The 24598-nt window shown below is 35.1% G+C and overlaps 2 protein-coding genes and 1 long non-coding RNA gene across 6 annotated transcripts; 2 read left to right on the forward strand and 1 right to left on the reverse strand.

The window, feature by feature from the left end:
* Positions 1–404: 404 nt before the first annotated feature.
* On the forward strand, positions 405–8510 carry LOC122294496 (protein EMSY-LIKE 3-like). 3 transcript variants are annotated; one of them, XM_043103278.1, is made up of 10 exons: positions 405–732; positions 1478–1683; positions 1756–1865; positions 1949–2186; positions 2301–2486; positions 2563–2631; positions 6241–6483; positions 7406–7474; positions 7554–7617; positions 8109–8510. In XM_043103278.1, exons 1-10 carry the CDS (start codon positions 705–707, stop codon positions 8183–8185), a joined length of 1290 nt encoding a protein of 429 aa, XP_042959212.1. In that variant the 5' UTR covers positions 405–704; the 3' UTR covers positions 8186–8510. The 3 variants fall into 3 exon arrangements, with proteins under 3 accessions (XP_042959212.1, XP_042959211.1, XP_042959213.1); XM_043103277.1 differs by having other exon boundaries at positions 406–732; positions 2292–2486; XM_043103279.1 differs by having other exon boundaries at positions 408–732; positions 2292–2486; positions 8139–8510.
* LOC122294498 lies at positions 8262–12104 on the reverse strand. Of its 2 annotated transcripts, none has more exons than XR_006237660.1 (3): positions 11709–12103; positions 9282–9492; positions 8262–8624 (listed from the first exon to the last, which is right to left on the reverse strand). It is a non-coding gene; the product is annotated as an uncharacterized LOC122294498 (long non-coding RNA). The 2 variants fall into 2 exon arrangements; XR_006237661.1 differs by lacking the exon at positions 8262–8624 and adding an exon at positions 8633–8840 and having other exon boundaries at positions 11709–12104.
* A 4835-nt stretch (positions 12105–16939) lies between these two features.
* Positions 16940–22735, forward strand: LOC122293833 (disease resistance protein Roq1-like). The gene is made up of 8 exons (XM_043102285.1): positions 16940–17820; positions 18109–19207; positions 19290–19580; positions 19702–19914; positions 20039–20251; positions 20376–20588; positions 22362–22416; positions 22662–22735. The coding sequence occupies exons 1-8, from the start codon at positions 17186–17188 to the stop codon at positions 22733–22735; spliced, it is 2793 nt and encodes a 930-aa protein (XP_042958219.1). The 5' UTR covers positions 16940–17185.
* The last annotated feature ends 1863 nt before the right edge of the window (positions 22736–24598 follow it).

A 24598-nucleotide genomic window follows, 5' to 3' on the forward strand; every position in this document is an offset into this window, starting at 1 on the left:
AGGGCATCCAGTGGTCAAACCTGAACAGCATATAGCACTATTATTAATTTATAAATTTATTCATCTGAAAATTTGTTGTGACTATGACACGTGTCATTTAAATGCTCAAATTCCATATATTTAAGACCCTACTATTTTTAATCATTTGTATAAGACAAGCAGATTCAAATAGTTTATGAAAAACTAACCTATATAATTAATTTTTTTAAATTTTTTTACATCTAATTTATGTAATTAGTTATAGTAATTATTTTATATTAAAAAAATAATATGACTAATTTATGTAATTAGTTATAGTAATTATTTTATATTAATAGAATATATAAAAAATACATGACTATAAATAAAATTTTTGAAATCGAAATAAAATAGGGAATAAAGTTATTTCAACCCAATTTAGCCCCAAAATATCACGAAATTTTAGTTTAGCCTCAAAACTCAAAGAGAATTACCCAGCCGAACCCTACTTCCTGTTAAACGATTCGATTACGTTTTACCACTCTCTGCACAGCAAATTCAACTTCTTTGCACCTTCCGGGACTGAATTCTGCTTCAAAATTGAGCCAAGTTTCCACCAATTTGACTCAGTTCCCTCCATACGATATCTATCAGCTAGGAACGATTGGCGGCACTCGAGCTCTCGATGCTGGTTTTGACTAAGGATTCGTTTGGGTATTTGTATTGAAATTGGATTCGGTGAAGTCATGGAATTCGGAATTTCTGACAGTAGTGGTGAGCTTAATTCAATGACTATGTTTATCACTGTGTTTTGTGGGGTTTTGGATAGCTTAAAATTTGGTGAACCAGAGTTGGGTGTTTATAAATTTTAGTACTTTTTGTGTTCTCTGAGAAATTAATGGTTTTTATGGGTGTTTTAGCTGTAGTCGTAAGCATAGAAAAAGAATTGACTGTTTTTTTAAAACTTCCGTTACCGTTTTGTGGTTGAAGTTCGATGCAATTTGAAGTTAATGAAGGAATCAATGATTATTAAGTTTCCATGTCTCTTTGAGGTGGATGTTGGGGAAATGTGATGGATAATAAACTCTCCAATTGGACGTGGGGCTTCTTAAGTAAGAGTTTTTAGTGGTTCAAGGATTTTTACGAGTTTAATTCAAGGTTTGTGTTGGGCTTTTGATGAGTTTAACTTTAATTTACTGGTTTAGATTGGGTGATGGCCTTTTTTTTTTTTTCTTGTTTCCTATTTGGCTTTTCAGAGGATGATGTGAAACAGATTTTTTTTTTTTTTTTTTGGTAATGACCTTATGTACAGAAACAAGAAGTGGCCTTATTATTGTTGTTATTGTTTTCTGTTGGTGCATCAGATGCCAAATTATGCGCCAGTCTTCTGAAATTTTTTCATACGTAACCCAATGGAAGGATATCTTCTCTTTCCTATTGTAAATTTTGATAATATTTAGTGGCCATGTCCCAGAAACTTGCTCATCTAATGAACGGTCTTTATCTGAAACAACTGCAGGAACAGATGATGACCTTCCTCCTCCACGTCAAAATAGATTTCAAAGAGCAGGCCACGCTGCTGGAAATGGAAGATCTGCAGTTGGTGGTTCTGCTCCTTTACCTAGGATGCATGCTGATATGGAAACCCTGATCCACCACATTGAACAAGAAGCATATTCTTCAGTCCTTCGGGCCTTCAAAGCTCAATCTGATGCAATCACTTGGGTATATATTTATTTATTTAGTCAACATTGTAATGGTGGGCGTCTGAAAGTTTTTGTATTATCTATCATTTAGGACAAGGAAAGTTTGATTACGGAACTTAGAAAGGAGCTCAGAGTATCAGATGAGGAACACAGAGAGCTTCTATCCCAAGTTAATGCTGATGACATAATCCGGAAGATAAGGTCTGAATATGCTGGTCATATGCTACTCATTAGCTTGTACTGAGGTCTGCTTTTTAACGGAAGTGTAATGAATTGTTCTGTAGGGAATGGAGGAAGGCAAGAGGGCTCCAACCTGGCATGCTCAATGCTACTCAGCCTGTTCACGATCCCACACCTAGTCCTACGGTTTCAGCATCACGCAAGAAACCAAAAACATCACAATCTGCAGCTCCCTTGTCCCTCGGTGGGCCATCTCCTGCAATGCATCAATCTGTGCAACCATCTTTATCGGCCTTGAGACGAGGTCCTCCTCCAGGAGCAAGGAATAAGAAGCCAAAATCAGTAAGATAGTTTTCAGTGTTCTCTATTTTTTTCTTTTTTGCTCTTTTTTCACTGTCCTCTAGTTTGTTTTGATGGGGAACATTGCATGCTGCATCTTCAATGAAGTCCATGCAGTATCCTTCTACTGGTCTTACAGGAAGAGCCCAGGTTGGTAATCGTGGTTCTTCAGGTGCCCTTGAGAGAAATGGACCTACTGAGACTGCAACCTATGATCCATTGATTGGTAGAAAAGTATGGACAAGGTGGCCCGAAGACAACCACTTTTATGAGGCAGTTATAACTGATTGCAATCGTGTTGAGGTGTGTTGTACTGTTGACCACATTTAAACAATTAATGGGTCTTTGTTACACTTACTACTTTCCAATTGTTTTATAGGGCCGACATGCTCTGGTGTATGATATGAATACTGCAGATGAAACTTGGGAGTGGGTCAATCTCAAAGAGGTAAATGCATTGCCATGTTCATAGAGTTTCCATCAATTTTCAACACAGTATATATTTATTCATTGATTTTTTACCGTGCAATATGCATCATAGATGTGTTGAATTTTGAAAATTGTTGAATACTGATGATTATCTTTATTTATTATCTTGTGTCAATTACGTAGTGCATCTTGTTCTTATTCTGTTCACAAACATTACGAAGCTAAGCTGTAGTGTTTGTAGGTTCAGTTACTTTATTTATTACTATCAAAGTATGAGGCCTTTAGTGTCAACTAAGGTACAATCTATGATGAGTATGGGGTATTTTTCACTTAACATATGAAAGACTTGAGAATGACGACTCTGAAAATCTTCTAATGCAATTTATGGGAGGCATTCATCACTTAACATCCCGCCTGGTTGCAACACAATTAATCATCTATTTATGATGCATTTTGAAAGATTATTGCTTCAAGTTTTGGACAATTGATGTGTGTGGAAGGGTCTTAAAAGGGCCAGAAGACAATTGGGTTTGAACGTTATCATGTTTGGAATGTATTCTAGTCCTTATCGGTTGATTCTCCTATCTTTTTAAAGGGCCACTCTCATTGTTTCAATTCACTCCCTAAAGGGATCTTTGACCTGTTCTAGGCTGCTCTATAGGTAATTTATTGGTTAGAGCACTCTGGTTGAAAGAAGGGGATAGGTGCACGAAATTTTTTCATAAAGTGGCAAACTCTCATCGACGGAGTAATGCCATTGAGGCTCTTCATTCAGGTACCGAGGTAATATCTTCGAAGACTGAGATAGAGAATCATATTGTGCATTTTTATGAGTCCCTACTTACCGAATCAGTAGTATGGAGGCCGAAGCTGGATGGACTGCGGTTTGAGTCTATTGACACCCAGAGTGTGTATGTGATGGAGAGACCTTTTGATGAAGAGGAGGTGTACAAGGTCATTTCTGGGATGGCGAAGGATAAAGCACCTGGTCCAGATGGCTTCTCTATGGGTTTCTTTCAATCTTGCTGGGACATAGTGAAAGGTGATGTTATGCAGGTCTTCAGTGAATTTCATTCTTTTCAAAAGTTTGAAAGATCTCTTAATGCAACTTTTATTGCGCTCATTCCTAAGAAGCAAGGGGCATCGATCATTGAGGATTTTCGTCCTATAAGTCTGGTTAGTGGAATATACAAAATAATTTCGAAAGTGCTGGCCAACAGGTTAAGCCCTGTGATGGAACAGATTATCTCCAAGCCACAAAATGCTTTTATTCGTGGGAGACAAATTCTGGACTCAGTGCTCATTGCTAATGAGTGCTTAGATCACAGGTTGAGGGAGGGAGTTCCAGGTATTCTTTGTAAATTAGACATGGAAAAGGCGTATGATCATGTGAACTGGGATTTCTTATTATATTTGCTACGGAGGTGTGGATTTGGTGAGAGGTGGATTTCGTGGATGAGTCATTGTATTTCTTCTGCAAGGTTCTCAGTGCTTGTTAATGGATCACCTGTTGGGTTCTTCAATAGTTCTCGGGGTTTGCGACAAGGAGATCCATTATCTCCGCTGCTGTTTGCTATAGTCATGGAGGCCCTTAGTCAGATGGTAAAGGCGGCTGTGGAGGGTAGTCTCTTATCGGGTTATCAGGTGGGCAATAGCACGGGTGACTCTATTGTCATTTCACATCTTTTATTCGCAGATGATACTCTTCTTTTCTGTGATGCGGATATTGGTCAGATTCAAACCATACGAGCATTGCTACGTTGTTTTGAAGCAGTATCGGGTCTCAAGGTGAATCTTGGGAAGTCTGAGATGGTTCCAGTGGGGGCGGTTTCTAATACCCCCAGCTTAGCAAGCTTTTTGGATTGTAAGGTGTCTGCTTTGCCGATGACATATCTGGGCCTACCATTGGGCGCAACATTCAAGGCTAGAGCTATTTGGGATGGGGTAGTGGAGAAGATCGAGAAAAGGTTGGCTGGGTGGAAACGGATGTATTTATCGAAAGGTGGTCGTCTCACTCTCATTAAGAGTACCCTTTCTAATCTGCCCACTTATTATCTTTCCCTGTTTCCTATGCCTGTAGGGGTGGTGAATAGGATTGAGAAACTTTTTAAGGCGTTCCTTTGGGGGGGTTTAGGGGAGGAGAAGAAATTCCATTTGGTTAAATGGAAGACAGTATGTGCCCCAGTCGAGCAGGGGGGGTTGGGAGTGTGTGACTTGAGAACTTTTAATAAAGCTTTATTGGGGAAATGGTTGTGGAGATATCAATCGGAAGGGGGTGCTTTGTGGAAGACAATTATCGATGTTAAATATGGAGCGGCTTGGGGTGGATGGTGTTCGAATGAGGTGAGAGGGGGGTATGGTGTGGGTTTATGGAAGTATATAAGGAAAGGGTGGCCATGTTTTGAACAAAATATTTGTTTTGTAGCAGGTGATTGCAACCGTATCAGTTTTTGGCGAGATGTATGGTGCGGAGACCAGGCGTTGAAAAGGGCGTTTCTGGCCCTTTATAGTATTGCAGCTAATAGGGAGGCTTCAGTGGCGGATATGCGTTTCTTTTCGCATGGCTCACATCAATGGAATATTCTTTATTCTTTTTAATAGGAACTTTCATGATTGGGAACTACCTTATGTATCAGATCTTCTCAGCCTGCTATATTCTAAGGGTTTGCCAACGACACAGGGGGACAGAGTGAAGTGGAGGGTTAATAATAAGAAATGCACGGTTAAGGCGTATTACAATATCTTGACAACACAGGACCATATTCCGTTTCCCTGGAAAAATATATGGAGGTCCCGGGTGCCTTCCAAAGTTGCCTTTTTCATATGGAGTGCTGCTCTTGGGAAGATCTTGACTACGGATAATTTGAGGAAGAGGGATTGTGTCATGGTAGATTGGTGCTATATGTGCAAAGAGAATGGTGAATCTGTGGATCACCTGCTATTGCATTGTGAGGTAGCTAGGGGGTTGTGGGATGAGATCTTTCGAAGGATTGATGTTCCTTGGGTGATGCCCCTGAGGATTGTGGACCTGTTGGGTTGCTGGAGGAAGTTGCAAGGTTGTCATCAGGTGGCTGCGGCGTGGAAGATGATTCCGTTATGTATCATGTGGTGTCTTTGGTTAGAAAGGAATGCCCGGTGTTTTGAGGATAAGGAACGAACAAGAGTGGAGCTGAAGAATTTTTTTTCTGCATACTCTATTGTCTTGGTTTTCGGCTATTGTACTAAATGGGGATAATGCTCATGATTTTTTGTCTTTGATTCAGCATAACTAGAATGTATTTAGGTGTTTTTCTGTACACTTCCGGTGTACATGGCTCATGCCTTTTTCATTCATATCAATAATATTTTCTCTTACCTATCAAAAAAAAAAAAATTATTGGTTAATAAATTTTGACAGGAATAAAATTACCTGACGCCCTTTGGCTAATCCTGCAGTTGTTTATGATTTGTCTTTTTGTTTGTCCTTTATTCTGTTCTGCATCTCTTGTGATAATCTATCATTTGAACCTGTCAGTTTTTTCGGCACCTCTGTAACTTTTATTAATCTCTTACTTACGGTGAAATAATACTGCGGTTACATTGAAACTGATATCATCCTTGCTTATAACTATTAACTCTCAATTGCTAGATATCCCCTGGAGATATCAGGTGGGAAGGTGATAATCCTGGAGTTTCAAGTAAGAGTGGCCATCCTGGACCAGGCCGGGGCCTAAAGAAATCAATTCCACGTGGTAGTGCAGTTTCCGGTGCAGGCAGAGGTAGAGGATCAAAGGGCCGGTCCCAAAACCACTTTCCCTTATCACAGAATGGAATTGGGAAGAAGGCAATGGGTGAAATTGAAATAGTTCACACGGATACACTTATCAAGGAGGTATGATAATTAAGGCATTTGATTATTAGAAGAAACTAGGGGTGTAACTCTGGATCCAGATCCAGATATCTGGCCATAACTGGATCCGGGTTTTAAAAACCGGGCGGTAATCTGCCCGAATAAACCCTGAAAAATTCCTAGCAATAACCGGATGTAAACCTAGATATCCTGGTTGTAATCGGATATCCGAGTTTATTACTTTTTTATGTTTTTTTTTAAAAGACTATATAAAACTTTTAAAAATGTTTTTATATTATTATTTTAATTCGGATATCATGTTTAATACCTCGATTCTTTTAAAAAATTATTTTAAACACTTTTTAAAAGGTTTTATAATATATTAAAAAATCTTTTTAACAATTGAAAATGCTTTTTTTTATAGGCCTTTATGTTTTTGTTTTTTTTATACAAAATGAATAATAATGCATCAACACACACAATGCATGCATACTACATAACTTAACTTGTTAAAATGAGATGAGATAATTTGTAAATGGTAATAAATGATTTGAGGTAATATGTTTTATAGAGTTTTCAGAGAGGAGAGATAAAAAAATAAATGATTTGAGGTAATATGTTTTATAGAGTTTTCAGAGAGGAGAGATAAAAAAAAAAATGAATAAAAATATTGTAAATTTAAAATGTTATTAGAATATTATTTTTGTTTTGAGATTTGAAAAGGTTAAATTATTTTTTGTATATTTTTTAGATAAGACCTGTTACAAATAACAGGTTACTTAATTGGATCTAGTTTTATATTACCCGCCTAGGTCCAATCTGGACAAATAACCACCCGGATTCACCTGGATATCCGGATTCCGGATTGGAAAGAGATCCGGTTTGGTTGCACACCCCTAGAAGAAACTGTCAGTATGGTGACTTGCGTTTCCCTAATTTGTGACATTTGGGTGAAAATTAACAGGTAGAAAAAGTTTTTGGTGTTAATCAACCCGATCCCTTGGAGATAGAGAAAGCTAAAGCAGTGCTGAAAGTAAGAACCATGCATCTTCTGCAGCTTATCTTGCATGTTCTTTCATTACAACAATTGTGATATGTCCTTTGAATCGCAGGAGCACGAGCAAGCCCTTGTGGATGCAATTGAAAGGCTTGAAGATGCATCTGACGGTGAAAGCGGTAATCACTAATTGACAAATAACCCTGTTAGATGGTGTTAAATAAAGTAGTTTTGGCTTCTTTTGTATCAATTTGTTTTAGTTTTTGTATATTCAGATTCAACGGTTCTGCTTGTGTGATTTGTTAATTAATTTTCAGCCCTTTAATTCACCAGCACTTGTCTAAGAAAATGGGACCAAGTTTGAGTCCATTGCTATCCTATGTCTGAATTTGTCATTGATTCCATAGGTTAGGGAGCTCCTTGTTTCAATCACTTAAATAGAAAACCATTTAAAATTCGTCACAATCCAAACATTTGGAGTTCATGTTGGTTTTCTAATGTTTTGAATTTTGAGGTGGTAAAAGATCCTGTTGCTATTTTTAGCTTATAGGCGCATACATCTCTAGGCCGATAAACCCGTAGAATTGGCATTCATCAATTATAGTGTTATTCCCTCCTGCTGGGAAGGAAGAAAAGCTTTTAATAGTTGTATTAATGATGGAAACAATAGCTTTTACGTTCTCCTTTGGCTTCCAAGCAGATGGAGAACATCGTTTCTTGCAGGGGCAGTCGACAGAAAAAGGATGAGGAAAACCGCAACATGATGCAACTGGTGAGAGTAGTGTAGTTGAAAGTCCTAATGGGGATAAAATTGGATAGAGTGGGTAGAGTCGCATCTACGATGCACAAGAATAAGGCCATGACATACAGTTTACTTCAACACCTATGTATGTATATACATGTAGCATGCCGTGTAATGTAAAAATCACCAAGTTTTATGCTTGGCTTGTGGTCTGTTGGTTAGAAAATTAGGCTTGGTTATTTTGTTAGTTTAACTTAGCTGGGAAAATGCTTGTGTAAGATGACTTGACCATGTAAATATTATTTTGATAATGCATGCTCTCTCTCTCTCTCTCTCTCTCACATTATTGGGCTGTAATACTTGGTTAACAAGCCAAGTTCTTTGGACAGCTGGCCAGTTTTTTTTACCGTGATGGCACAGAGAATCCAAAAGAACAATCTGATCCTGCAAATGAACAAAGGTGAAAGATCAGGATGCATATGCACACAATGCAGGGACAAAACCCCAATCAGAACCCCGTGAACTGGTAATATAGCTACAACGAAGAAGCAAATTCAAGGATAAGATGATCCATTTGTGCATCATAAGCAGTGGCTTAGCCCTTCCATCAAATGTGTTTCAAGTTTCAACCCGTCTGGCAGCATAACTCAGCTTGTTCATCTGCTTCACACCAATAAAAGCCATTCAGAGTTCCCATAAGAAAGACAGCTTTTGGGGAACATAGGCTGGAGTTGTGTCGATAAGGATTGAGGCGATCATGCTAAAAGGATACCGTAGAGTCACAGCCCAGAACTTGTTCAATCTGATCAAATCCTGCAATTAGAGGTGATTCCTGCCCTATTCGAGCAGATCCCACCTCACGTCCCTCACCCCATCCCAAACAGGGATATGGTTTCAATAGTGCCCTCGCACCCAATGGATTCACAATCACCTGCCCTATGGGGAAGGCATGCAGGGGCAGTTCTTGCCCGTGAACGCAAAAGACATTACACCACACAGAAAACACAGATTTTGACCCAAATTTTCACACTACACAATCCCAAAATCCAAATACGATACCAAAAATTGCAAAGATAAAACACGAGAGGAAAGAGACATTACCTCATGAAAGATGCTGTGAATCTGTGTAACAAAGCTATCCCATCGTCTATAGACAATATTGATGTCCAACGTCATTGAGCCAAACAATAGTACTGAGTCCACCCGAACGCGCCCAGGTTGAAGGGCAGATTTTCTCGCCTAGACCCTTGCAGCACGGACAGGCCAAGTAGTAGAGACCCGCTACCCCCCGCCTTACCGGCAATTGGAGTACCTGTGACAGAAAAAAGAAGAATGAGAGTTGCGCATTGTCAAACTGGAGCATCTAACATTAACCAACAAATAAATTCAGGTTAATGTGCTATTACCCCTAAGCTACCACTTGTTTTAGACTCTGCATCCCAAGATACCAAATTGAACATATTACACCTTCAAACTATTGGGGACTGACTAATATCACTATACATCCAAATTTGATCATTACGATAATGAAAAATAAGTTCTGAAGGACAATATTGACATTTGGATCTTAATAGAGGATGCCATTTGATAGTCAGCAATAGTCGGTAGGTCCAACAAGTTGGTTTTCGTAGTTTGGAATGTGAAGTGTAAAACACCTAGAAATTTCAGGGTGAAAAGTGTATTTAGGCCATAAATTTATTAAAGAGAAATACAACACTCCAGATTAGGTGCAAAGAAACATGATAATGAAGTAGCAAGTAAGAACTACCAAGGCCAGCAAGAGCAAGACTTCTTCTTTTTTTATTTTATTTTACTTTTTTTTATGAGTAATAAAAAATTTTCTTGAAACTAGTAAATAGGCATAGCCCAAATACTAAGAAAGTATACAACAGTGAACACCTAATTACAAGAGCAAGACTTCTGTTTGACAGATGAAATCATGCCTATTAAAATCTTATGGTAATTTAATGCTTTCTGAACTTTAATACAAGTACCAAAAGTAGTGAAATCTGTTCAATCAATAAAATTGCCTTCCACCCAATAATATAACACAAACCAATTCAACTCATCTCATTCATTTTATCTAATCATTACAACTTTACCAAATTCTCACACAAAATACGATAAACAATTCAACTTTTTCAAATCACAAAACAAAAACAATATTAAAAAATTATATTCTAACAATATTTTATTCAACTTTCAATTTTTATCTTATCTCATCTCATCTGTGTAACCAAACAAATCCAGAAAGACATGTATTCATCCACCTACTTCAACTTATCCCCAACACCTTTTTAGATATCCCATGTGAAATAACCTATGTGATTCACATATACATTAGACAGACTCCAGGAATTGCTGGAAGATAAATACCAGTAAAAGGTTGGAGCTTTCATATCAAAAGCGAAACGGTAAAGGTCCAAAAAGAACTCAGGACTCCCATGCTTAATCACACAAATTTATAATCAATTATTAAGCACGTGCCAGCCCGTAATCTGAAAAGTGTCTTACCAGAACATAAACCAGTCCCTAAACAAAATATAATGTCGCCCATTAATAATTTGAGAAATGCTTTAGTCATAAAAAAAATAAATAAAAGTAACCATATAGACAAGCCGACGTTTAGAAAAAACTAGCACCCAAGATTATCACTCATCAGATGGACTTACAATCTTACTCACATACACGGTCTCTTTGGGCAGGTTTGAGGCTTCAAATGAGACATAAAATTCTCATCTGATCTCATTTTCATGTCATCATATATTATTTTAAAAAATAATTCAAATATAAAATTTTTAAATTAATCACTACAACTTTTTCAAACTTTTAAATAAAAGATTTTAAAAAAATCAACTTTTTCAAATTCCCAAACAAAAATGATATTATAAAACTATATTTTTACAATATTTTAACTTTATAATATTTTTTATTCAATTTTTTCTCTATCTTTTCTCAAAACCTAAAAAATACTAAACTCTAAACTTTTTCAATACCATTCACAAACTATCTTACTACTATTTACAAAATTCTCCTCTCATCTCGCTTCCCGAACCAGTCCTTTGTTGGGTTCTAGTTACACACTGGTATAACTATTAATAATCAAAACATTTTCATTAGATTAATAGTTTGCCATCTACATTTTGGATTAAAAACTTCCATACGCTTATCAACCGAATTTCCCGTCAACGAGATACCATCTACTACTAAATCTGCACGTTCAGTATTGTACTAAACAATAAGAAAACTATAATTCTTATAAATGACCGAACAAAGTATAAAAGACCCATTAAAAACAATCATTTTTCACGAAGGGTGCATTTTTCTGGATAAGTAAATTAAACGTGGTTTTATTAAATTACAATATAAAGCAAGAAAGCTTTTAAAATCGAATGTTCATTCCATAGATCTGTAAAGTAATCCATCAAACAAACAAAAGGAACAATCTATTTACTGCAAAACAAGAAGGGAAAAGAAAAAAGTCGATCTCTGAAATTTGTTGCAAAACAAGCAAAAGAAAAATCATACCTGCAGAAGAGCCCACTCGTTAAATCCTGTCGACAGACAGATTCTCACAGACCCACTTGAAGACATGTACAACAATCTCGATTTTGTATAACCCAGTGAGAGAAGGCCTCCCACTTTAACATCCCAGCGGCTCTCATGTCAAGGGTCACGGCCTTGTAACCTTTCTCTCCCAGCCCAGCAGATACTTTTTTCAAGAGGCCCTGACAACCACCCAAGATTGAGCATGGGTGAACGAGAACCACCAATATTTTCTCTCCTGGTGTGCACACTGCAGAGCCTCAAGGCTCGTGTGGAGCTCGATTCATCGCGGGTTTAACTTTGGTGGACTCTAGAGCCCAGATTACGTTTTGACTTCCCGTGTGAAATTGGATGGAATCAGCAATTTTGGTTATGGATTCAGAATACACGTGGAGGGGGATCGGGGAATATCTAAAGCTTTCAATAAGTAAGGGACGTTTAAAATCTAGTTGTAAGTATAGTTATGTGTTAATTTATATATTAATTTAATATGATTGGTTAAAAAGTAATTTTTATTAAAAATAATATTAATTTAAATTTTACATATGAAAAAATCAGTATTAGTACGCAGATTAATATATGATTTTGTTTGTATGTAGCAAAACTCCATCAAGATATGTCGTGAGAGAGGAAGAGCTAATGGAATGGCACCGTTTGGAAGATATTTTCTTTTATTGTTGTTTGATGAGGAAGTTCTTTTATTATCAATTAGAATGTGCAGATAAAATGACGTGATTATCCTTATATGATCTTCTTGAAAGAAGGACACACTCTGTATATATATTAAGAATAATATTATATGCATTCTCAATTTGTCCCTTCATTTTAACTATTCATATATTTATTTATTTTTAAGTGAGTACTATGAATATATTGGTATTTTTTATTTTTAAAAAATATTTGAAATAAAAATAAAAAATAAAAAATAAAAAGAAAAAGAGAAAAGTAGAATTTACACTAGAGTGAACAAATTAAGGAAGTATAACAACACTCATATATTAATATTCTGTAAGATTGATAAACGTGTATGATAATAATTATTTAAGAATATTAAAAAATACTTAGAAAAAAAAAACTCAAATGACTTCGTGTTAACTTTAAGGCTCGGTTGGATAATTTGTCTAAACTCCCATATAAAATATCATAAACAATGTAATATTTTTAAATTGATATTAAATTAATAATAATTTTAAAAAATAATATTTTATTTAACTCATATAAAATTATCTCATCACATTTTATCTCATCTCACTGTCCAAACGAGTTAAGTCAGAGTTTAGTCATTTGATTGTCCAACACGCTCGTCGAGTCTAACAGTGTACATGATTATTTGTGTTTTAGTTAAAAGGGAAATGATAGGGGATCATGCGGGGGGATCCCATTCATTTGTCTCACTCCATTTTTTTTTTAGTTTTTTTTATGTAATGATTAAGAAAATATTGTTTAATAATATTATAATTTTTTTTTTCAATTTTTAAAAATATTTAATAGTACATATTAAAAAATGATTTGAAAAAAATATTTAAAAGAATTTTTTTTTTCATATAATTTTTTAACACTTTTAAATATTTTAAAAAAATGAATAAAATTCACAATATAATTAAACAATATTTTCTTAATCTTTATGTAAAAAAATTAAAAATAAAAAATGAGCGGGATGCTTGAACGGATCCCCAGCTGAATCCCTAGCATTACCCTATTTAAAATGTTCTAAAGTGGGTGGAAGCCACCCTGAAAATTACGTAAATACGGGCTTGTAAGCAATGCATTCCATACCCGATAGTTGATGCTGCATCTCCTTTGAACTTTACACTCAGGTTAACCAGTACTAGTATTACTTTTATTATTATTATTATTATTATTTATTTAATGGTTAAATAAGTGCTTATTAGTGAAAATGTATATTTTTTAAAATTTCTTTAATGATTAATGATGTTAAAAAAGTACTTAAAAGAAAATAATAAAAAAAATAAAAATTTTAAATACATTATAAAATAGTAAAAAAATGATTTTATAATAAGACTCTCATTATCCTCGAAGGAGAAGCGAAGCTACGTAGAACCTTGGCGTTGGCGTGCAAATTCATTGGCCCTACGTGCACGTTTTAAATCTCTTTCCTTTTGCATTCATTATTAATGTTGATGACTACGAAAGGAGAAAGCTGACCAACGTCGACTTTTGAGTAGACCGCGTGCTATGTCGTTGCATGATGTCTCAATTCCTATCGCCAATTTTAAGCAAGCAATGATAGAAGGGCATAATCTCTTGCTTTACTGAGGCAAAGTTTTTGTATTCTTAATTAAATTTGTGTATATCTAAAAGAGATCACTGTTATAGTCACAAATACATTATATAAAAATAATTTTATAAATTAATGTAGTTTCATCTGATCTGTTATATTTATTTTACAATAAAAATAACTTTACAATCTGATGAACTATACAAAATCATATCAGTTTGTGAGATTATTTTTATGTAATTCATTTATGCTAAAGTATTTCTCTATCTAAAATTTGAGTACTTCATCTTCTTCATTCTCCGCAACACTAAATATTTGTTGGTTAGAAAAATTAGAAATAAAAGAAAAATAAACAAATTGAGTAGCTACTAATTTACAATCACTATATAATCAAATGAATTTCTTCGATCATCCTTTAGAAAATGTAGCCAAGTCAAGTAAACAGTTTTATTAAATTAATTTACATTTTTACCAAAGTAGAGGACGAGAGAAATTGCGCAGAACCTTCGTAGGCCCGCCCTATGTACATACGCGTTTTAATGAATTATAAGCACGACTAAGAAGAGTTAACAAAGTCTTTTGACCGTGTCATTCAAAAAGTATGGATTCGGACTTTGAGGTTTTTTATTAAGTCAAGTATGATTACGGAGAAGCGAAGCTACATAGAACCTTGGTGTGCACTGCAAATTTATTGGCCCCACGCGTTTTAAATTTCTCTATTTTTGCATGCATTATTAATGTTGATGACTGAAAAAGCTGACCAACGTCGACTTTTGAGTAGACCGCGTGCTATGTCGATGCATGATGTTTCAATTCCTATCGCTAATATTTATAAGCAATCAATGATAGAAGGTCATAATAATCTCTTGCTTTGCGGGGCAAAGTTTTTGTATTCTTAATTAAATTTGTGTATATTTAAAAAAAAAACTACTATAATTAGAAATAAATTATATAAAAATAATTTGACAGAGTAGTTTTACCTAATTTTAAAGATATATAGTTATTTGTCTTGTCTTGCTTTTTCATTTATATTTATATGTCTATTCGTTATGTGCGATATATAATATAGAAATAATAAATAAAATTTTTCTTAATTATATAGTTGCAACAAACAATTGGCATAATTATATTTTATCGAAGAATTATATTTTATCGAAGCATACGCCAAGGATGCATGCTTGCCTAGGTAATTGACTCCCATATCCAATATAATGGCATGCTTTTGGAAAAGAGAGATAATATATATAAGAGTAATGTTACGTATATTCTTTAAATGGGAATTGTAATGCATGTTTAAAAAATTTTATCTTTAAAATTTTTAAAAAATTACGAAAATATCTCTCTTATAATAATATTTTTTTATCATTTAATAAAGACATCTATATGCAATCTCTAAATAAGCATTGCAAATATAATTTTTCTACATATAATTCTGCGAGTAGACTTGGAAGTCTTCCAATAGCTAATCACGCCATATTAAAAAAAAAGAATATCGTAGATCATGAATGATTACATAATGAAAAATCTAGTTGCAAGCATAATTGCGCACTAATATATGCACCAATCTAATGTGATTGGTCAAAAAACATATTTTATTAAAAATAATATTAATTTAAATTTTGAATATAAATAAATCAATATTAATATATAGATTAGTATGGACTTATTTTTTTGGCACTGTTATCACGAAGAAGGTTCTGGGAATCTCTGCTTCCTTCCACTTTGGTTACTTTCGGACTAAAACACAAATTATCATTTTCATAGACGTTTATAAAAATTAAATAATATATATGAGAAAGGACAGGGCTATTGTGCTGCCCAGGTCTTACTGTTGGTCGTGCCACCTAGTCTAATTTTTTTTTTCAATTTTTTTCCACATTTTTAAATATATTTAAATATTTAAAAAAAAAAATACACTAATACAAACCCCATCCGTCATTGTTCCTATATCATTGTCCCTAGCCTCTATATAATGAAATCGATGACCAGTCGGGCTCTGTATAGGGACAAAGGGATAATAAGATAAGATGATTTTAAATAAAAGTTGAAAGTTAAATAAAATAATATTATAATATTATTTTTAATATTATTACGATAGAATTTGAAAAAATTGAATTGTTTATTATATTTTGTGTACAAATTTTTTAAAAATTATAATAATAAGATAAGATAAATTGAGATGAAACGTTTTTCAAATTTAAACAAGACAGCTTGGTAACTCAAAATTTTCATATCAAACAAAAAATTCTCATCTTATTATTATAACTTTTTTAAATTTTTATATAAAATATAATAAATAATTCAATTTTTTTAAATCTCCATTTAATATTTTCAAATTTTAAAATAATAATAATGTTATAATATAATATTTTAAACTTTTATTTAAAATAAAAAATTCTTATAATTATCATGGACGTCGTTTCTCGTATATATTATTTAATATTAATAAACGACAATGATAATGATAATTTGTGCTTTAGTCAGAAAAGTAACCAAAGTGGGAGGAAGAGGAGCTTCGCCGAACCTTCCACCTAATAAAATATGTAATCATTCGTGATCTACGATAAGGGAGTCAATTAATAGGCAGGCATGCGTACGCTTTTCATTGTTTCTTAATTACAAATATCTTTTTCCAGCTCGCATCTTGGCGTATCCTTCAATAAAATATAACTTTGCCAATTGTTTGTTGCAACTATATAATTAAAAAAATATATACTCATCATCTCTACTTTACATATCATATATGATTTTTTTATTTTTTATTTTATTTTATTAAAAAAACAGAAAATATACGCAACAACTTTAAACTTTTTTATACTATTAAAAAATGTGAATTTATTATTTTACTCTCTTTTATTTTACACTTTAAAAATAATAATGTGTTAGGTGTGGTGGTGCTGTGTAGCAGTTCTCTTAACAAAGTATATACTCATCATCTCCGACTCCTTTTGGCATCTTTACTCCAACCGCAAATCACGCCAGATTAAAAAGCAAAAAAAAAGGTTCTGCATGTGCACTTCCACTTCTTCCCATTTCAATAACCTTTTGACTACACAAACCGAAGGTTGATGCTGTCTACCTTGAACTTTCCATCTCAGGTTGACCACTACTACTAGTACTCCATACATGGCTATCCTCATTGTTCTTCTCATTGTCTAAGCCCGCAATTACCAATATTTCCTTCCACAATTAAGCTTCTAAATCTCTCGCATTTGCATTCATGGCTACTCAAACACCCTCTTCATCTTCTTCCGAACATACTAAGAAGAGAAAAAGAGACAATTCATCTTGTTCATCTACTTCCGAACATACTAAGAAGAGAAAAAGAGGCAATTCATCTTGTTCGGAAGAGCATGAAAAAATCATAACCTCTTCCCCAACTTCTTCCTCGAAGTCGACGCCTAGATGGAAATATGAAGTTTTCCTTAGTTTCTATGGCAAAGACACTCGCATGAGCTTTACGGATCATCTATATGTTGATTTAAAACGGAAAGGTATTCTCGTCTTTAGGGATGATGAAGTCAAGCGAGGAAAATGCATTTCTCAACAGCTTTCGCAAGCAATTCAAGAATCCCAATATGCCATAGTCATTTTTTCAACAAATTATGCTTCTTCCAAATGGTGCCTTAGGGAACTTGCTGAGATTGTTGAATGGGAGGAAAAGAAGAATCTCACAATTATTCCTATTTTCTACCATGTGGATCCTTCAGATGTAAGAAATCAAAGAGGGACTTTTAATGAAGCTTTTGCCGCACATGAAAAAGATCCCAAGGTAGACATCAAAGAGATTGATACGTGGAGAAATGCTTGCATAAAAGTCGGTAATCTTGCCGGAGAGCACATAAAGGGGGACAGGTAACATTTAGCCCTCTTTCAATCTTCTTCCATCGATAGCTAGCAAGCAATTAACATATGTATATGTACTTAAATTATAACATTTATAATTTTTAAAATGTTTACATTATTATTTGGTCTGACAGCTCGAGTGTCGTTGCAAGAGGCAAAATATTGAAGTATGAATTAAAGTATTTCGCTTTCTCTAATAAACAATGCTAATTATAAGCTAAAGCTAGCCTTTTTTATTTTTTTTTGGTTCGTATCGTTTCAAGTCTCGTCAATATTAATTGTTCTATCAATTTATAGGTACGAATCAACAATTATACAAGAAATCGGTAGACGTATGTCTCATGAGTTGAATTCTAGATTCTCACGTCATGATTACGATAAACTTGTTGCAATAGACTCCCACAGAATGATAGAGTTATTGTATAGGGAATCGGATGATGTTCGCATTATAGGAATTTTTGGGATCGGCGGCATGGGTAAGAGAAACATGTCTAGAATAATTTATGATAGAGTTTCTAATTGTCGATTTGAAAGAAGAAGCTCTATTTCTTGTATTAGAGAAGAATCTAAAGATCGTGGTCTAGCTTCTTTACAAAAACAACTTCTTTCTATGAGCATAGAAGAAGAAATACAAATATGGGATCAAAAGCACGGAGATCGGATGAGAAAGAAGATGTTGCGTAATAAAAAGGTTTTTATTGTCCTCGATGATGTGGATAGTGACGACCAACTAACGGCATTAGCAGGGGATCGGAAATGGTTTGGTCCAGGGAGTCGGGTGATCATAACATGCAGAGATAGTCATCTATTGAGAACATATGAAGTGAATCCTATCTATAAGGTTGAGCAGCTTGAAATAGAAGAAGCTTTGCAACTCTTTAGTTTGTCAGCCTTCAAGGAAACCCATCCAATAGAGGATTACATGGATCTATCTATGGATTTTGTAAATTATGCTCAAGGCCTTCCTTTGGCTCTTAAAGTTTTGGGTTCCTTGTTATTTGGGAGAAAAATAGATGCATGGAAAAGTGAGAAAGATAAACTAAAAGCAATTCCTGATCCAAAAATTATGGATGTACTTCAAATAAGTTTTGATGGGCTGCAGGAATTGCAAAAAGAGTTATTTCTGGATCTGGCGTGTTTGTTCCGAGGACAACATAAGGTGGATAACAAATTTTATGATGACATGGCAGAAAGTTTTGGTCATTATCGCATTGATGTTGACGTTCTCATTGAGAAGTCCCTCTTAAGCAAATCAGAATACGGATTGTTGTCCATGCATGATTTGCTAAAAGAAATGGGCCAGGAAATAGTTCAGCGTGAATGCCCTCAAGAACCAGGAAAACGTAGTAGAATGTTTCTTTTGGAGGATCTCTATCAAGTATTGAAGAATGATGCTGTAAGTTGATTAGTGTAGATATTAATATAAAAAGGTATATTTTCATCCTAATTCTTGCTAACTTGTTGTTCTTGGTTACCAGGGAATTGATGCAATTAAAGGCATAGCTGTGTATTCTTGTCTTGAAATGAAACAGAGACTCAATGCCAAAGCATTGTCAAGAATGAGAAAATTGAGATTTTTTAAATTCCATCAGTCTCCATCTATAAAATGGCATGGAAAACCTTTAAAATACATGCAAACCAATGAGTTGCGATTCATAGAGTGGTTTGGATATCATTTGAAATCATGGCCGAGCAATTTCCAACCAAAAAATCTTACTGTACTAAGGATGTATAATAGCCAGATCAAACAATTATGGAAGGGGTCAATGGTAAGTTTTTCACTTCTATAAATACGTATTCTTCTTAATAATGCCCCTTCATATATTTTCCAAATAACTTAATATATTCATATTTTGATCTAATTTACAACTATTTGTTTGTTTATAACAAGATTTAGACAATTTGAAGGAATTAGATCTGAGTGATTCTGAGAACTTGATTGAAACACCAGATTTGAGTGGAGCCCCAAATCTTGAGATAATATACTTCAAAAATTGTAGAAGTTTGTGTGAGGTCCACCCATCCATCAATGAGCTCAAACGATTAGAAGATTTAAGAATGTCTGGTACCGGAATCAAACAGCTATGGAAGGGGACGTTGGTGGTAAGTTTTTCACTCGTATAAATACGTATTGATCTTCATAATAATCCCCATTCATATATTTTCCAAATAAGTTAATATATTCATATTTTGATGTAATTTATAACTACTTGTTTGTTTAAAACAGGTTTTACAAAATTTGAAGATCTTAGATCTGAGTTATTGTAAGAACTTGATTGAAATACCAGATCTGACAGGAGCTCAAAATCTAGAGGGAATAAACTTTACAGGTTGTACAAGCTTGTGTGAGGTCCACCCATCCATCAAAGTGCTCAAACAAATACAAACAATAATAATGGTTGGCATTGGAATCAAACAACTATGGAAGGGAACGTTGGTGGTAAGTTTTTCACTCATATAAATACGTATTAATCTTCTTAATAATCCCCCTTCACATCTTTTCCAAATAAGTTAATATATGCATATTTGGATCTAATTTATAACTACTTGTCTGTTTATAACAGGTTTTACACAATTTGAAGATCTTAGAACTGAGTTATTGTAAGAACTTGATCGAAACACCAGATTTGACAGGAGCCCAAAATCTTGAGGAAATATACCTTACAGGTTGTACAAACTTGTGTGAGGTCCACCCATCCATCAAAGTGCTCAAACAAATACAAAAAATAATGATGATTGGCACTGGAATCAAGCAAATATGGACGGGGACGTTGGTGGTAAGTTTTTCACTCGTATAAATACGTATTGATCTTATTACTAATCCCCCTTCATATCTTTTCCAAATAAGTTAATATTGTGATATCCCGTTTTTACGTGTATTTTCACTGAAGGAGTTTTTTAATTTAATTAATATATTAGTTCTTTTATTTTAAATTATTATATTTTAAATTGGTTTTATTTTATTTGATGTGGTGTTTAATTTATTTTAGTCGTTTTATGGTTTTAAAATCGTTTTCGTCGGATCAGTTTTTGGTTTCCGGAGGTGAGGATTGGACCTCATTTTCTTTCTCCATCTTTTCTTTTCTCTTTTTTCCTTTTTTCCCTTTTTTCCTTTTTCTTTTTCCTTTTCTTCTTTTCTTCATCTTTCTTTTTTTTCTTCTTCTTCTTCATTCTCTTCCGGCACGCCCGACCCCTCTCTCTTTCTCACCAATGCCGTCCAGCACCCCCCGCCCAGAACCACCGCCGCCGGCCGACGTGGCCGACACAGCCACCACCGTCCGACTCCCCTCCGGCCGGCGCACCACCCCACCAATTTCCAGCCCCATCCGTGCCGCCGATCACCCCCTACAGCCCATCTAAGTCGCACGGATTTTTGCCGTTTCCGGTGCCGTCGCTCCACCTCTGGCCACTACCTCTTCACCACTTCTTTCCCTACCTCTTGCCGTCCTAACCCACCCATTTTTGGCCCCGATCCGTTGTCGGAACAGCTCCCACGAGCTCAACTCCGATCAGCCCCTTTTTGCACTTCCACCGCCGTTTCCACCGTCACCCACGGCCAAAGCTCACTTCCTTTAGCTTCATAAACATCTTTAGGTCATTCTCTATCAATTTCGTGTCTTGGTTTGTCCCCGTACGAAAGTGGGTAATTTACTACCCACGGCCACAGTGTAAAATACACTATTACGTTACTTTTTCTCCGCCGTTTGCAAGGTCGTGATCCTTCAAAAAATACCTTATAGCGCTGTAAGTATTTTCCAAACTCTACTTTTAGATTTAAATATATTTTGCTCTTACAATAATTATTTATTGGATTGGTTGGTTGATTCCGGACTGAGTTCGAGGAGTTCAGGGGTCGGATGGATTGAGGACGGAGTTGCTTGGTTTGTTGATTTGTGATTGGTTGGTTATTTGTGCCTTGAGGCGTGCATTACATGGAGCATACATGTGCATTTTATTTAAATTGAGAAAATCCTGTTTTATTTGCGTAAATGGATTTTCGGGTGCGTGTGTATCACGACCCCAAGCCGGGATGAGGTATTATCTCGGTAGAGCTCATCTGGTCACTTGGGAGCGTAATATACTAAGTGACGTCCCCTGAGTTGTCACTGGGCGACAACGGAAGCGGGCGGGATGGTAATGCTCTCGTACCGACTCCGTGGCCCTTCGCTGGCGAGGGCTAGAGGATGCTTGGCTACGAACGCGCGGGGCGCGGAACTGGACATCGCTCGTTTAGGTGTCACACACGTGGTCGTTACCTGCGGTGTGGCACAAGAGTCAGGGTGTGCGGATGACCTCTAGGGGAGGTCGTGGTGCATTCAGATTAATTGGTTATTGATATGAGTTGGATTTGGGCCAAATGAGACTTTTGGCGTGAGTTGGAAAGTAATATGTTTTTGGAGCCAAATGGGATTTTTGGCGTGCGTGGAAAAATGTGGTTTACGAGTCATGTGCATTTGCATTCCTTTATGCATATTGTTTGAGTTTTAATATGCTTTTATCTAGTGGCTTTTGGATCTTACTTACCTGCGGCACCATTTTTTGTACCGTAGATTTTGATGCAGAGATCGAGAAGGAGGAGGAGGCTGAGCCCGAGGAGGCGGCTCCGCCGGAGTATTGAGTTGGAGTTTATGCCATGTTGTTGGATTTGAAACTATATTTGTGGTTTGTAATATTTTATTATGTACGTTTTGAACGGCTTTGTATTAAACCAAGAAAAATCCTGGTACTTAGTTATATGACTCTGTTTATCCGCTGCGTGTTTTCTTTTGTATACTTGTTGCTTATACACACTTGGCACTTGGCGTTAGGGTGGTGACCCCTGTTGTCATCATCCGGACATCTCCTTGTAGATATTCAGAGCAAGATTTACTACCTTAAGAGTGACATTGAAGTTATCTCTTTAAACGAGACACTCAGGATATAGATTGTGAGGCAAACCGATGGAAAAGTGTAGTCCACACTTGTTGAGATGTATTTAGTCTGAAAACAATGGACACAACAGACTCGGACAAAGTCATGTTGATCCAACAAAGTCATATTTAGCCTACTTTTATATATTTGTGACGACCTTGAAAATAAGTAATGAAATGATCTCCAAAAACTTTTTTATATATATAATTATCTATGTGGTCTAACCTCCCTCAGCTTTCACCCTTGTAGGATTAGCTCATTGTGCAATTTTTTTAAGAATAAATTGTGTTAAAGATTTCATTGGAATGATCCATACGTTATCTTTCCCGTCCACAATCACTACCATAAAATATTTATTCAGATACGTATCTTAGGGGCTCGTTTGAAACAGACTCTGGAACTTGGAATTATTTCTGTGACTCTCTAATATTCAGTGAGTTTATTTAATTGAAACATGCGATTTTAATATTGTTTAATCTTCCTTTGGAAAACTTCCACGTTAAATATATATATATATATATATTAAAAAAAAGGAAAAAAAGAAAAGAAAAGAAAGCAGAGTAGGTGAAATTGCCAGAAAAATATCAGGCTCTTGTGCAATGAATTAGCTCGCCTCAACCGCGTGGGCAAAGTTTCTGGTGAGCACTCAAAACAACATACGGGCGAGCAATATATCTTGCATACGTGCAGCAGACATGCATGGTGAGCAATTGGCTTGCCCGCACATTAACATCGGGCGACCAACGAATCGTGTCACTAACTCATTCCGTGCAATAAGCTCGCCCGATGCAACGAGAAATAAGACCAATCTAAGTGTCAATATTGAATGACCGTTATTTGCCTATACGATCCGACGATTTATATCATCAATACGTTTAGTAACGGACGTATACTGCCTGAAACTGTCCAATGGTCATTAACAATTTTCAAGTCTCCTATCTTGATTGAAATTTGAAATGGTGCTTCGACTGTTTTTCAAAAGTCCCCTATCTTGCTTGAAATGGTGCTTCGATGTCTGATAAGGACATGCCCAATCGGAAATAAATATACATTTTTCTTTCTTTGAAGTGTTGTGCTTCCATTGTTATCATGCATGTTCTGTATTAGTGGTCTTGAGATACTAGAAGTGACAATATGTGACACGACCTGTGAATCCAACGTGATGAACATGATATAAAATTAACAAGTTTAGATTTAATGTTAATGGATCTAGATCAAAACGAGTTGGACTATTTCAAAATTACAATTTTCTTATTGTTGAGTTGTAATAGTATTGGTATTTTTTAGTATGGTTATGTTTTATTCTTGAGATTGTAATTTTAGACTTATACTCATATTTATTAGTGTAAAGTTTGTAATATTATTTTTATTATATGTTAAATTTGCAAAATAGATATATTTTTGTTAGTAGGTGGCCGTATTTTTTTAAGATATCGTGGTTGCTAATAAATATTGATTTTAACTTTTATATGAAATTATGTTAATAAGGTCAAATAGTTTATGTTTGTTAGTTCAACCAAATTACATTAAACGGTTTAAATATTGAATCATATCATGTTGACCTATTTCTAATTAATTATTAAACAGGTCAAAATAAGAGTAACACAACATGACCCGTTATCTAAATGAGTTGGATTATGGTTTGAAAGTCTGACACATTTAGTTTAACGGATCGGGTTCAAGTTTATTTATATAGCCGAATGTTTATGACTTGAGACAATTTGAAAACAAGATTTGCCACCCCTAAGATTTTCTAGAATGTGAAAATCTTGGTATTCCAATATATATGATTTTATTAAGGCATAACGCAATCTGCAAATTACGAAAAATCTTCTCTGGGCTTCATTGTATTCCGTAGACAATCTTGCCTTAAACC

Source organism: Carya illinoinensis, chromosome 14 (assembly GCF_018687715.1).
Source record: "Carya illinoinensis cultivar Pawnee chromosome 14, C.illinoinensisPawnee_v1, whole genome shotgun sequence".
In the NCBI taxonomy this organism is placed as follows: Eukaryota; Viridiplantae; Streptophyta; class Magnoliopsida; order Fagales; family Juglandaceae; genus Carya; species Carya illinoinensis.

Excerpts from the sequence above, each read along its gene's own strand:
- LOC122293833 (XM_043102285.1), top strand. The coding sequence starts at position 17,186 with ATGGCTACTCAAACACCCTCTTCATCTTCTTCCGAACATACTAAGAAG. Across the intron at positions 19,208-19,289 it reads AAGTATTGAAGAATGATGCT|GGAATTGATGCAATTAAAGG; the intron begins GTAAGTTGATTA and ends CTTGGTTACCAG. Across the intron at positions 20,589-22,361 it reads TATGGACGGGGACGTTGGTG|ATTTTGATGCAGAGATCGAG; the intron begins GTAAGTTTTTCA and ends TTTGTACCGTAG.
- LOC122294496 (XM_043103277.1), top strand. The coding sequence starts at position 705 with ATGGAATTCGGAATTTCTGACAGTAGTG. Across the intron at positions 1,866-1,948 it reads GACATAATCCGGAAGATAAG|GGAATGGAGGAAGGCAAGAG; the intron begins GTCTGAATATGC and ends ATTGTTCTGTAG. Across the intron at positions 6,484-7,405 it reads CGGATACACTTATCAAGGAG|GTAGAAAAAGTTTTTGGTGT; the intron begins GTATGATAATTA and ends GAAAATTAACAG.